A 14,798-nucleotide genomic window follows, 5' to 3' on the forward strand; every position below is an offset into this window, starting at 1 on the left:
TAAAAAGGCTATGTTCCCTGAGAGTACAGGGAGTTTTTCTCTCATCACAACTGTCAATGGGTGATCCCTCCTTGGCACATGGCATCCCAGGTACATTTGTACGTTGCTGGTGTTATAAGAATTTTAAGATCACATATATATAAAAGATAAATGTTCATAACTGTATATATAAACCACATGTCTAAAACTTCACAGAAAAAAAGTCCTGAACAAATTGACCTCAAATATTTCTCTGCAAGGTCAAAGTGGGAAACCTCTCCATTGTCTCGTTCCTCACAAATCCTGTCTTAAGGGCACATTTAAGATATGAATAGGGTGTGAGCCTGTGATCTGGCTCAGGAACTAAGTATTTATCATTAAAAAAAAGACTGGCCAGGCTCCCCAGGTAATCCAGTCAAATGACCATTAACAGGTAACTTGCCAGGCAGGATAAAAACAATGCACTCAGATTTCTGTTGTAGACCGCCTTTTCTGTGATGTAGGTATGATGTATCTGGGGGGTGGTCTTGGGCTACACCCCTTCTGTGGTGTTATCTATGATGTTTCTGGGGGCGGTCTTGGACTCCAGGGTGGGCAATTTAAAATTTCTATATAAGAGCTTGTACACTTTTGTTCTGGGTCTCTCTCCACCCCACCCCCCCCCCCCCGGTGTGTGTGGGGAGCACTCTGTTGCAACAGCTTTTAATAAAGATCAGGCTTAACTAGCCGCCTTGCTTTTCACTAGAATTCTGGTCTGCTCTCTGTCATTTTACTAGCTGGTAAGGGCTTTCAATTGTGCTCTGTCGGAGGTCTGGGCTCCCTTCCTTTTAACTCTCATAACAATTGCCTCCCCTCTCCTTCCTGAGAAGCAACAGCAATCCATCTTTTAGAAATCTAGCAGAGCAGCTATGGCTCATGTGGCGAGTTGCCTCTTGACTCAGCCCAAATTTATCACACTCATTTTGGTATGTCCTTGTTTACCAGAGGTGTGTAGGGCAGCAGGGTGTAGGGCCCCCAAATTAGATGATGATTACTTGGCTATGAAACACACTGTTCGATCTTGAGCCCAAGTCACTATCTCTCAGGCTAACCTAGCTCAAAAATGTTGTTATGAGGATAAAATGAGTGGGGAAGAGAATTATGTATGTTGCCTTAGAGTCCTTGGGCTTATACGCTTGATAAATAAACTGACTCTATTGCAAAGCATAGTGTTTGACATAAATAAGGCTGAAATGAGCATTGTATCTGTGCTGTTAGATCAGCAGTGGTTCATTCGCACACTTATAGGTTATTGCTTGATATTGCAGTCTTTTAAGTTAAGGAGATTCATATGTGGACCAGATTGCATTTGGTCTGATTATAACATTTAGTAATGCTTGATCATCTGCAATATACACCCAGGGACTTCGAAATACAGAGAGCGCTCCAAGGGAGCAAAGGCTGCCATATTTTGCTTCCTGATTTGAGAAATGATGGAGTGGTTTTGGTTGTGTATATACTAAAAGTAATTAAGCTTGTCCTTTTCTCTTTTCAGTGTCAGAACTTGGGGAAGCTAACTACTGTTCAGATAGGTCATGACAACTCAGGACTGTTAGCCAAATGGCTGGTGGATTGTGTCATGGTCAGGAATGAAATCACAGGACACACTTACAAGTAAGTCTTGAAGAGTGATGGAAAACATTCCATGAAAGGCAAGCAAGGCTAAGCTCCTCTATCTTCTTTAAAGTTGAGATGCTAAATATATGAATATGGTCACTTTTACTTACTGCTTTGCAGATACATGTCTACTCAAAAGTAAGTCCCACTGAATTCTATGGGGCTTACTCCCAGGTAAGTGGGTATAAGACTGCAGTCTTAATCATACAGTACTTGCAAATTTTTTAATATGGGATAATACTAGCCCTACAGTGACCCCATTCATATGAACTGATGCAACAAGAAATCCCAAAATGTGTGGTTCCTGTACGTTCTGACTAGAACACTGAAGCCAGTTCCAACGCCATTTTGTGACCCCTTAGGTTCCCATGTGGAAGATGGTTGGGGAAGGGTGTCGATGACGGTAGCCTGGAGAGAATTCTCATAGGAGAGTTGCTTTCAACAGCATCGGATGATGATCTAGGGAAGCAGTGCCGAACCCCACCTCAACAGAAATCCCCAACCACAGCCCGGAGATTGAGTATCACTTCTCTCACAGGGAAAAATACAAGTAAGACATAACTTCTCGCGGTAACGCCATCCGTGTGGCCAATGACATTTTTAACAATTCCCTTTTATCATTTGAACCTTCGAATCTCTTGAGACTGAATTCTGCCCCCCTGCCGCTCCTTTTTTCTGCAGAACCCAATGCAGGACAGATCCAGGAGGGGATCGGGGAGGCTGTGAACAATATTGTGAAGCATTTCCACAAACCTGAAAAAGAGGTACCTTCTTAAACAATTGCAATTATATTAACGTTTCCAAAGGGGATGTTACCAAACCTCTAGCACTGGCTGCTGGGGTGACAAAAGGGTTATGTGGAAGAGGCGCAGAATCTTGATCAGATTATAACATAATGAAATTTCTGGATTTGGAGTCATCATTGTGGCAAGCTTTGGAGTTCATTACCTAACTGCTCATTGTTCATTATGTGATCCTGCTTTTGAAGCAGACTTTCAGCAACTGCCATTACCACTCCACTCTTTTTTATATATGTACAGTATTCAGAGTTTCCTGGTGGAAAATAAGAAATTATGATGGTATCTGTCTTTCAAGCAGTTCAGAACCACATTGTTTTTGCCCACAATGTTTGCAGAGGGTGCAAAGCGTTTCTGAATCCATTCAAAGTTTAAAGAACAGGCCAACTAGCTTACAGAAAAGGAAAAGCAGAATTTAGCAACCCCAGCATTTGACAATGATGTTCAGCTATTTGTTCCCATGTGAGCAAATGGGATGTAGACTTCATAAAGCAACTTTTGCAGCACAGAGATGAACAGGCAGGGACTTGGTCATAGCTCACTGCTGTAGCAAATCTCTACCCAACTCTAGATCCTTCTTTCTCAATTAGAAGAACATGCAAGTAGCTTCTGCAACAAAACGTTGGAAGTGTGGATTGCATCTGCTCACTGTTTTCATTCAATCAGCCATGCCTTCCTCCATATCTCTGGGCAGATCAACACCACATGTTTAAAACACATCCAGTGTGCTTTAAAACCCCATGACCTTCCCCCAAGTTATCCTGGGAACTGTAGTTTGTAAAGAGTATTGGAAATTGTAGGTCTATGAGGGGGGACTACAGTTCCCACCCACTCGTTGGGAGGAGTTGTGTGCTTTAAATGTGCACTGAATTCACTTTAAATGTTTGGTGTAGATCAGTCCTGTATTCTATCCCTTCTCTCTGCCCCCAGCAAACCCACCCAGTTAGCATCTTGTGGTCACTGAGCACACTCAGTCTTTACTGGGCTATTTGATATCCGAGCACCCCTCCCCCCCAGTCACCCTGATCATAGCTGCCAAGTTATCCCTTTTTTAAAGGGATTTTCCATTATGCTGAATAGGCTTCCTCGCGAGAAAAGGGAAAACTTGGCAGCTATGACCCTGATGCTTTGTAAAGAAGGGTGCTTTTTGTGGTACTTCTGCAAACTCAAGTCCACTGACATCTCTCTCCTGTGATTGGGTGGTGTAATTTTGGCTAAATAGGGACCAGTACTCAGAATACTGAGGTTGTTATTAGTATGTACGAGGAATAAAGAATCAGGGGCAATGCCAGTTGTTCTTGCCTGTCATTATCTTCTTAGCCCTTGCACCAGAGTAAATCATGCAAGTATCCAGAAAGGGAGCTGCATCAGCAACAACGCTCTCCCTCACCTTGAGATCTGCTGGCTCCAAAACTGACTCATGAAATGCAGCTTTTGCAGTTCACAAGTGCCCCATCTCTGAACCCAGATCACATTTCGGCCTAAGGTGCAAACATGGAAAACCAAGTTGCACCAATCATAACAAGTCTTGAAAGCTGATTAAAAAGCATCTGTAGCTTTTGGGGGGGGGGAATCAGAAGTAGCTTGTGTTGGTATGCCAATGTTCACAACAACCATTATTTCTCTTTCCGTAGAGGGGAAGCCTCACTGTTCTCTTGTGTGGAGAAAATGGTCTGGTTGCAGCACTGGAGCAGGTCTTCCACCATGGTTTCAAGTCTGCTCGTATCTTCCATAAGAATGTCTTCATCTGGGACTTCATAGGTAATTGGCACAATCAGCTCAATTGGGGTTTATGGGCCCAATTTCCTGAAGCCCACATGTTTGGACTTCATGTCATTCTGATGAAATTGAATGCCGCCCATCTCTAACTGGTGGCTACTTGCTGAGAGAATCATTCGGTCAGCCCTACTGTTAGACCAATGGACAATGTGGAGTAGTGGGGGAGCTACTTACAGACCAGCAAACTGGCAGTTACTTTGTTTTGCTTTTAAAGTAATAAACAGCTCAGAAAGGGGGGGGGGGGAAGTCTTGTACCATCTCTTGCCTTATTCTCACATTGCTTTCATAGTGTGGGTCATGCTTCTTGATGGACAGGTATCTTGCCACACTGGTAAGATTTTAAATGGGGAAGGGAATTGGCACACATAGTTGACTTGGTTACTTCCCACACCACAGCTGCCACTCCCTGAAATTCACAAAGACATTCCATATGCAATGAAAATTGGATTTTTCTAGGCAGGTCCATATCTTCCTTTGTTTGAACAGGCCTGTATTTGCCAAGTGACCCTTAACTTGCAAGACAGTGTAAAGCAACAGAATGTGCAAAATGCCTCCAAGGCAGTCATTACCTCTGAATTCATGGATACTGTGTGTTCATGTGTTAGGAATGCACTTTGAGGCAATAAATTAGCTGTGATTCTGGAACTGCCTAGGCCAAATTGTCACTTAGGAAATCGCTTTAGACATAATGGCAAAATGGTTACTTTAACTGTTCCTCATATAATAGTAATTTCAAAGTCCTAATTGCCATGAATCTGTGGCTTCTAAACACTTAGTTACTGATGGCTTATAGAAGAAGTTGTGCAATCACACTCAACTTGCATAACTGATGCAGAATTGTTTTTCATGGTGCAGGTTTTGGATCAAGCTGGGTGTGCTTAAAAGTTTAATACTTTTTTTTAGCACAAATACAGCCCTGCCTCTAGGTACATAGCTTCAGTGCAGTGTTTTATTTGCACTTGTGAATCCTAGCTTCTGAAGGGCGTCACTCAACAAAATGGCAGGTTGAAAGGAATGAGAGATTATTTGCATTCTACATTCAGTGAACTTTTGTTCTCACTCTCTCTCACTCTCGCTCTCTCCCCTCCTACCCCACCATCCACCTTCAGAAAAGGCGGTTGCCTACTTTGAGACCACTGACCAGCTTGGGGACAATGAAGAGGATGTTCTTCTTCAAAAATCCTCCTGCAAAACATTTTGCCACTATGTAAATGCCATCAATACGGCACCACGGAACATAGGGAAGGACGGCAAATTCCAAATTCTAGTTTGCCTTGGAACTCGGTACGTAGGTCGTTTGCTCACAAGTGTATTCTAAGATGCAAGTCTTCAAAGCTGTTCTCTTCCTTAGCAACACTCTGAGGTCATGCCCCTCAAAATGGGCAACAGAGACTGTGAATGGCTTGCCCAAAATCCCGGTGGCATCGTTAGAAGTTGGGTTTTGGAGCCAGGGTTTTTCCAGTAATACCTCTAATATTTTTGACTTGAATCTGTTTTTAAGCTACTCCTCTGTATACATTTGTTAGATCTCTCTTGAGTTCTTTAGTCTGGATATTTGAGCAGATTTGTGGCAGCTGCCAGAAGCTGCTATAGCACTTACTGTAAACTAGCAGTAAAATAGCTTGTCACCTTCAGCAATCTTGCCTTTTATATGATGTGCACAGATTATTAGGAAATGTATGCTAATGGTCAACCATCTCTCTCAGTCCATACAACAGATACATTATTTTATTTAATAAATGTATACTGCCCACCATCCAAGAATCACAGAGCAGTTTACAGTCTATGTCTCAGGGGCTTCCGATTCATATAAATGTACACACACACCCCAGTTCACAAAAGATGCTGATCTCTCTTGTTGCCAGCTTCAGCCACTTTGCATGAGCAAGATAGAGTCCTCAACAAACAGTTTCATTACACTGGGAGAATCGGCAGTTAAACACTCTGATTTCTTGGATATGAGTCTTTCTGACACTGGCACAAATAATTTGTTCCTTGCTTCTCTGTGGCATTTGATTTCTTTTTGAAACAGGCCATCTGTTTGAGGCAACAATAATGCAAGTGAAATGGGTCTACAACTCAACAATTGAGCCCCTTCAGATCCCATCCATTGTTTGGCCACATTCAACATAATTTTCAGAGGCTGAATAAAATATCAAATATTATCCTCTGATTTGGAAAAAAAATGTGCAAGTGCAGCTGCTGCGTGATTACTTTCAGTTTTGCTTTTCTGCTGTGCTTGATCTCTTTTCTAGCCAAAAGTTTTCAGGTGCTACTTCTGGGAACTCTTAGCGCAAGGTTGGAGAACCTGTGGCCTTTCAGATGCTTCTGGACTCCAGCTCCCATAATCCTGTACTCCTGGCTGTTCTGAGACTGATGGGAGCTCCAATCCAACAACTGAAAGACCACAGCTTCCCCATTCCGGTCTTAGTGGGATAGGATACAATGATTTTAAACGCTTCTTCAAAAAGATTCCTGCATTGTAAGGGATTGGACTAGATATCCCTCGTGGTCCCTTCCAACTCTACAATTCCATGATTCTGTGATTCACTGATATTACCCCGTAGCTTCCAACAAAACCAACATTCTGCAAGTAATTACCTAGCAAAGCGTATTTAAAAGTACAGTTGCTCCCATCTGTGTTTGTTGCGGTAACCCTGGTTTAATATGCCAGTGTGCAGTGAAAGCATCGTTTGGCTTCTCAAGCTAAACTTTTTGGGAGATCCCAACAAGGCTTGCTTTTCACCTTGCACAAAGACTCGAGAGGTTGGGGAAAGTGCCTGAACAGTAGTTTGCAATGGAGATGTACACTTACCATGGTTAATGAAAACAGTTGTTGGAAGCACTGCTTCAAACCATGGCTTTGGGTCCTGTTTGGCTGCCCATTTGTAATACCAATGGTTGAGGGATTTCCAGTGGAAGAAAGGAAGGAAACCCTTAATTAAATGTTATGTCTGCATAAAGTATCTGGATGTACAATTGGTTGATGATATAATTTCTTCTGCAGGGATCACTTCATCCCGCAGTGGATTCCCTTACTGGCAGAGTGCCCAGCCATCACTCGGATGTACGAAGAGAACGCTCTCCTGCGTGACCGCATGATGGTGAATTCTCTCATCAGAGTCCTACAGACCTTGCAGGACTTCGGCATTGTCCTGGAAGGGTCACTCGTCAAAGGGGTGGATGTGTAGTGTATGGCTCTGCAGACCTGCTCTGTCTCTCTTCTCCCAGGCAAACGGATGTGTTGAATTTGGGAGAGGATGGATCTGTTAAAATGCAAATGCTGCTGGTAGTGGCCCACTGTGTGTTTCAAAAAGCAGTTTGTTGATAGGTGAGAGTAGGGGTTGTGGGCAGATTCTTCGCTTGTGTAGTTTCCTTACTGGTCTACCCCGAAGCCGCAAACAGGCTACGCTGCAGTATTGTAGTTTTCAAACCAGAGGTTTAGTATAAAATAGAGTATTTTCATGTGTTCAATGTGTGTAAATAGGCTACCTTACTTCAGAAATATTACCAATATGGAACTTTTCTTAGAATCAGTGTTCTCGGGGTTGGGGGAGGGAAGGAAATGTAGCCTAAAACAACTTTATAGGGTTGGGAGAAGGAAGGAAGCATTTCTTGCAAGTATGGGAAAAAGCCACTCCATCTGTAGATATTGTACAAACGTAGCACGGGGGGCTTTTTTGCATATTGCAGAGGAACAACTGAAGGCTCTCTGGGGTAGCCACTGCTGTATTCTTCTTGTGAATGTATATTGTTTGCTCTGTTCCCTGTATGTGTTGGGGGGGGTCTCGTTATTCCGTTTAGATCCAATCCTTCGTTTGTGTGCATCCAATAAGCTGTGAATCATAGGATTCTGGATCCCCTCCCTGACTTTCGTCAGTCAGTGCAAGTGGTGCAAAGGAAAGTCTTCACACTGGACACGAAGAGTTCTTGAGCTTTGAACAGGGATCCACTGGATTACAAAAAGAGGAGAAAAGCTGTACTAGAGCGTTGGGTGGTTAACTGGCCTTTCGACTCTCTCCCTCTCCCTCTCCTTTCCCCTCATTCCCCATTTGGGGTTTTGAGTTCTGTTGCAACGCCCGCTTCAAGAGACATTTTTGAGGAAGGCTTCTGGAAGAAAAAGCAATCTCTTATCACAAACAGTTTCTGCATGATTGATTTGGAAGGTTTAAAATGTCAGCAGCCTCCCTGCCCTGCAACTGTCTTACTCTGATGGGAGGCTGCTTATAACCTTTTAATGCTATAACTCTTCCCATGTAAACAGAAAGGGTCCATATATAGCAAGGAGCTCTAGGCAAGATGACCAGGATGTGGGGAGTTTCCATGTAGAAATAACCTCCCATGCAGTTTCCGGTAGGTAAAGGCTCCCCTAAGGGATGATGCTTATGTTGCCTTAGTGGTCCGGTAGCTACTTCAGCATTTCTCCTTCCCATGCCACTCAGGTAACAGAAGGAAGCCAGTAGGGAGGGCTTGGCAATGGTACCAGCGTAGCCCTACCTGGGAGCAATGGTGGCACAGGGAAGTAGCTGCATTTCGGCTCCTCCCGTGTGAACTCAGCATTGCTATGGTGCCACAGTGGCATGTGCAGCTCGTAATGTAAGGCATCCCTTGGTTTTGTGCAGAGGCAACAGATACCCAAATCTAGAGGCTATCCTGAAAAGTGGATAGATGCAATATTTTGAGAAGCAAATCAAGTTGCTTTAAGCAGACCAATTTAAGTTAGTCCTGGATAGTGGGGCAACACAGATAGCAGATGTATCATCTATTATTCTATTCCCCCACCCTCAATTGAGATGGCATTTGGGGCTGAATGAGCTCTCTCTGTCAGTTCCTTGTTAACTTGTAAAGCACTGGGGAGCATGGGCAGTCACACCATTCATCATGCCTGACTCTGTAGTCCTTCCGAGAGAAGTGATGGATACCTTTCATCTTAAGCTATAGCACATATACACCCTGCTGCATTGGTGCTTCCTCCACTTTCTAATACTGTTATAGAGTCCAAGAGAGAGGGCCCCTTAAGGCTGAAGCAGGTGGAAAACCCTGAAAGTAAAATACATGGTATTTGGAAAAGAAAGCAGCTGAGAGCATAGTGTGTGAAGCCTCTATTTATTTCATTTAACAGATGATATTCCTAAGAAGTACGCTGACAAGGAATTCTCTTAGGGCGTGATATTAAGAGTGAGACAGTATGTTCAGTGACAAACACAGGGCTCCCAACTCTGGGCTTTGCCATTAGTGTGCAAAGTGGCAGGGGGAGAGGGACATTTGCAAGGGAGAAATGGCAAAGGGTTGCTTCTCTCAGAAACTTGCATCCTGCACACAAGTCAGTAAAATGGCAGGGAAGGGATTTGAGGGAGAACATGGTGGATGGAAGAAGGGTTAAGTGCATACTCAACCGCTGCCAATTTGTACTTCATCAGCAGCCCTTGCTTTGAGGACCCTGTGTTTTGATGTGCAATGTGTCTTTCCACCCTTTTTCTGTGAATTTTTTTATCAAAAAAAAGAGCAGCAGCAAGCTGGGATTCTGAGCCAACAAGTGGCTTGCACGCATCAAGATATTTCACCAATACCTCTGCTCCCTTGAAAAATTAGGTGGCACCTTTGGCCACAACATTTGCTGAAATAGCACATGAATCCCAATGCATGCAATCTGCCCAAAGGGCTTTGGCAACATGACTATGAAACATGAATGCATTTGGAAATATTCACCAAAATTTCAGAACACGTATTTGGGGGTGGAGAGAGATTTCCAGATAATCCTTCTCAAGCAAAACCAGCTTCCTTTTTACCCCAACCATTTATTTACCTCACATGATCAGATCGTTCCCAGGTAACCCCAGTCCGATGTTGATGGAAGACATGATCCTGCAATCTCGGACATGATTTTAAATATTTCCAGAGCTAACTTTTGTGGAGTAACATGCAACCCCATTAAAAACTGGAGAAGTTACTTGATCTTTCATTCCTTTTCATTTACTCTGCTCTAGTTAGAAATGGTTATTTCATTGAAAATCCAAGTATGTACCGTTACTAGAGATATTTGCTCCTTCCACATTTTCCTGTAATTTCCAGATAGCCAATACAATTTGGCATTCGCTGCTCTTTTTCTCAAGAAACAAATGGTGGATTGTTCGTAGTTTTATCTATATTTTGCCTGTTGATATTTCTGAAAAATTCCTTTGTACTTAGAGCTAAGAAGACTAAGCTAAGAAAAATGAGGGTATGGTACAGAACCAAACAGGGGAATAAAGGAATTGTCCAGATATCAATGTGCTTTGTTTTTACATGTCTCGAAACTGGCCCCAGTCGTGGATGAAGTCCCACATCTTGTTTTTACTAAATGACAGCAAATAAAAAGCAATATGTTACTTGGATGGCTGCATTCATTCCAGAAGAATCTGAGTCAAATTGGAGCCCTGGATTCCTTAATTGACTACCAACTGCCCTTGCACCTACTGGTTTTCTGTACTATCCCCTTTCTGCTTTGACATTTATTTCATGACATGAGGAAAATAACCATTGATGCAAATAAAGACAGACACCCGATAAAGGTTTTTTGCCTGAAATTCACAGTGGGTCTCTATCCACCTCTAGCATGTGGCTCTGGACGTCTTGCCTCACAATTTAATTTCTTTCTGTAAAGCATTTCATTGGAATTGGTGTGAAAGGGACTCTGGATGTCGAGTTTCCTTTTAGGCAATAAAGCACTGTATAAATGTGTAGTATTATAACAACCTTAAGGTATTTCTGAAGCATGAGATTGATCTCTGGTAGATTAATTATATTTGACAACTTCAGGAGGGCAGTTCTTCCGTTACATTTGTTTTATTCCTGTTGTGTGCAAACTTTTTTGTTTAAGAAACAATTTTGATCACTTGAAACAGGTTCCCCAACCCCCACCCCTGTTGCTGTTTTCAGAAACTGTTCCGGTTTCTTTAAAAGAGTGAGGAAGACTTTAGTAGTCGTGGTTCTCTGGAATTTAATGTACCTTTAAAACATCAGTATTAAGGAGCTTTTGAGAAACCAACTTTTAAAGCAACTAAGGCTTTCTGGTGGGACGCGGGTGGTGCTGTGGTCTAAACCACTGAGCCTAGGGCTTGCTGATCAGAAGGTTGGCAGTTCTAATCCCCGTGACGGGGTGAGCTCCCGTTGCTCGGTCCCAGCTCCTGCCAACCTAGCAGTTCGAAAGCACGTCAAAGTGCAAGTAGATAAATAGGTACTGCTCTGGCGGGAAGGTAAACGGTGTTTCTGTGCGCTGCTCTGGTTTGCCAGAAGTGGCTTAGTCATGTTGGCTACATGACCCGGAAGCTGTCTGCGGACAAACGTTGGCTCCCTCGGCCTATAGAGCGAGATGAGCGCGCAAGCCCAGAGTCGTTCTTGACTGGACGTAAGAGTCAGGGGTACCTTTACTTTTTAAGGTTTTCTGGTAACTTGCCAAGTAAAAATTCTGTGTTCAAGAACAGCGGCTCTCAAAACACTGTACATTCTTTATAGCATTGCTAAGCTAATATAGTAAGAACATTTGAAGCTATGAAGTAGAACTGCAAAGTAGATCAATGTATAACAGAGTTTATGGGTCTTTGAGGCAAACCAGAATGTGGTTGTCTCAGTGCAGAGGAAACCCCACCACTTCATCTTTCTAATTAACACTTTAGCAGCCCATTTACTTGGAGGTAAATTCCATTATTTCTTAACTGGGATTGATCTCTGAGTAAAGATGTTTGGGATGGGGCTGTTAGCTGCTTTTTTTTAGGAACAAGTTTTAAGAGGTGGTGCAGTGTCATAATTAACATTGATTTTCCTCTTCCCAATCAAGTGAAGGTGCATTTCTCATAAGGAAACTGTTGTATGTTACACTTGAAATGTATAAATATACCTGACAGAGTTTATTAAAGAACTCCTTCCGCCCCCCCACCCTTAAGTATCTTCAGAATATGTTGCTGTTTTATTTTCACATTTTTCATAAATTAATCAGGACTGGATAATGTTCAGGAAGTGAATATCAGTAAAAGTATTGTTATTTCAAGCACTTTAGCATACATATCACAAACTGACGTGGGTGTTTTTTTCCAGGGTTTGGATTACTATTAAATGCAGCTTTTCATGCAATGGTATTTACAAATAAAACTCTGAGAACAACAATGAGTCATGTGTTGCTTCATGGGGAGGGGGAGTTTATTTCTGTTTATATTTTGATTATGTATTTTGTGTTTTTATATTGTAATTTTATCTTGTGTACCACCTTGAGACCTGCTGGTATAGGACGGTATGTAAATAATAATAATTTAATAATAATAATATAATATAATTAAGGCCAATAAAATAAAAATACTTTGTAGAATTTAACAGGCTGAACTGTGGAGGTACAGCAGCAACACTATTTTTAGGGATTGGGGTATGCTGTCAATATTTATTTTTCTCGTTTAAGCCCATTAAGTTCACTTTCCAGTGTCCAGAGTCTCAAATATGTGTTCTCCCAAGTCCAAATTCCTAGCCTCTTTGCACTCCTGTCACAGTGATGTCTATGCTGGCTTTGTCATGTACACAAATTGGAAGATGCCAGGATATGAAACAATAGGCAAGTATATTTAGAGGGTAGAGGGGTTAAAATGGCAAATGCAGACTATCCATTTGGCCATGAATAGAGACAGTAATTTCCTTCCCATTAGAGTTGTTAATTAACATAGTGCAAGTTGGTTGTGTTGTTACCAATTACTACTTTTGTGAAGTAGTCTGCACCAGACCAAAATGGAAAATATTGCAGAAGTACTGTAATACCAGCTGAACAAAAGGCGTCCTGTACCCTAGCTTTGCTATTACTTCCCAATTAGAATTTTATTTGCAAGTCTTTAGGGTTGGCACTCTTGTAATATTTGACTGGTTGATTGACCAAAAGACTGCCTAATATTTAAACACAGTCTTACTATTGTCAAATTTTCCTTTAAGCTGATGATGCTGGTAGAATTGGTCTGCTACCTACTAAGTACAATTGCCTTTAAAAAGTGGTGTTTAGATTTTAATGGTTGCTTTTTCTGTTCTAATTTCATTTTTTAAACATAATGTAACTAGGCTGAACTCCATGTTCCAGAATAAAAAGCCAACTGGAAAATCTCTCCAGTTAATTGTTCACAATTTATGTAAACCCTACCTATCCATGTGATAGTTACAGTAATAGTTTTCTGTAACTAGCATACATTCCAAACCAGTCAGGGACTGCCAACCTTTTGGGACCAGTGGGCACGTTTGGAAATTTGAGAGACTGCAATCCTTCACATGTCTACTCAAAAGTATATTCCACTGCATTCATTGGGATTTACTCCTTACTTCTTGCCCACAACTCTCCTTGTCCTTGCCTTCCAAATTAAGCACACTTTCCCCACCCACCCACTTAACACGATGGCTGTGATAAACTAACCAGGTTGACTTCTCCCACTACCGAAACACAATAGCAATTCTTTGTAGTAGACATGAAAATACTTGTTGGAAAGATATAATTGTTGAGTTGGAAAGGGACCCCGAGGATCATCTAGTCCAACCCCCTGCAATGCAGAAGTATGCAGCTGGCCCATACGAGAATCGAACCCAATATGGCATTATCAGCACCATGCTCTAACCAACTGAGTTGTTAAAGGAAACGCACGGATTAGAAGCACAAGTGATAACAAAGCATCAACCATCTGTTTATTTGGTATGACTTAAGCCCTGGATAGTTTTGGTAGTATTAGAAGTCTGTATGCAACACTTTTGATGGCCAGACTGGGCAGATAGTTCTTTGTGCCCCAAGGGGCTTTTTACACTCCTGTTTGGCAAACGTGTTTCACAAATGTACCTGCTGCAGAACAGGTGAAGCTACCACTTTGTGTATGACGCTACGGTAGTAGACCGGAGACTCGAAATAGCTAGCTAGCTAGATTTTTAACACATCTAGAAATGGTTTCTCCTTGATATTAAAATTAAGAGAGACAGTGAATCAGGACTGGGTGACCGATGTCACAGACTGCCAGCTATTACGGTAATTAGATATCCAAAGTCTGTGCTCCAACACTACTTGCCTGTGACTGTTATGAAACTAAGGCAAAATGGACCTCATCATTGACTGAATGGGAGGGAGGCTACAGGAGAATCACACTTGCTCAGTGATGGCCGGGGTGTATCCGGTAGGAAATCCTACACAGGAAGCGTTGGTGCTCTCACATTCCAAACCAAGCCGTGAAGCCTCTCATCTGTGTATGAAAAGTAGAAAATGGGCTGGGAAAGGAAAGCGAGCTCATTCATTCATTCATTGCCTTACATTACAAGAAGATTATGTCCTTTTAACCGAAGAAACTCCTGAATGGGCAGCGAGGGCAGGATTTGTTCCAGAGATGTGGCTGCATCTGGATACGTTTTTTCCTTTGCTTTGCACAGACGCTGCAACATCTCCCCCGGTCTGGGCTCCTTAGCTTCGCTTAGAATCTCCCACCCGCAACTCTAGTCCCGCGTGCGTGCAACGTCACTTCTGGCGTCACAATGACCGGGACCTCCCCCGTGCTTTTCCTTCGCATGCTTTTCGCTCGGCCCTTTTCTCCCTTAAAAGGACAATGGTAC

General features: G+C 42.5%; 1 protein-coding gene across 3 annotated transcripts in view; it reads left to right on the forward strand.

Moving 5' to 3' along the window:
* DENND5B (DENN domain containing 5B) overlaps positions 1-12,350 on the forward strand; it is a 99,670-nt gene extending 87,320 nt beyond the window's left edge. For 2 of the 3 annotated variants that reach the window (XM_035126606.3, XM_035126605.3), the window contains 6 exons: positions 1,514-1,632; positions 1,998-2,185; positions 2,317-2,399; positions 4,067-4,193; positions 5,321-5,495; positions 7,219-12,350. In XM_035126606.3, the coding sequence (XP_034982497.1) occupies positions 1,514-1,632; positions 1,998-2,185; positions 2,317-2,399; positions 4,067-4,193; positions 5,321-5,495; positions 7,219-7,402 (876 nt within the window). In that variant the 3' untranslated portion in view covers positions 7,403-12,350. The remainder of the gene's footprint in view (positions 1-1,513; positions 1,633-1,997; positions 2,186-2,316; positions 2,400-4,066; positions 4,194-5,320; positions 5,496-7,218) is intronic. The other variant, XM_035126607.3, reaches the window with a different exon arrangement.
* The last annotated feature ends 2,448 nt before the right edge of the window (positions 12,351-14,798 follow it).

This window comes from Zootoca vivipara, chromosome 9 (genome assembly GCF_965207765.1).
Source record: "Zootoca vivipara chromosome 9, rZooViv2.hap1.1, whole genome shotgun sequence".
Lineage (NCBI taxonomy): Eukaryota > Metazoa > Chordata > Lepidosauria > Squamata > Lacertidae > Zootoca > Zootoca vivipara.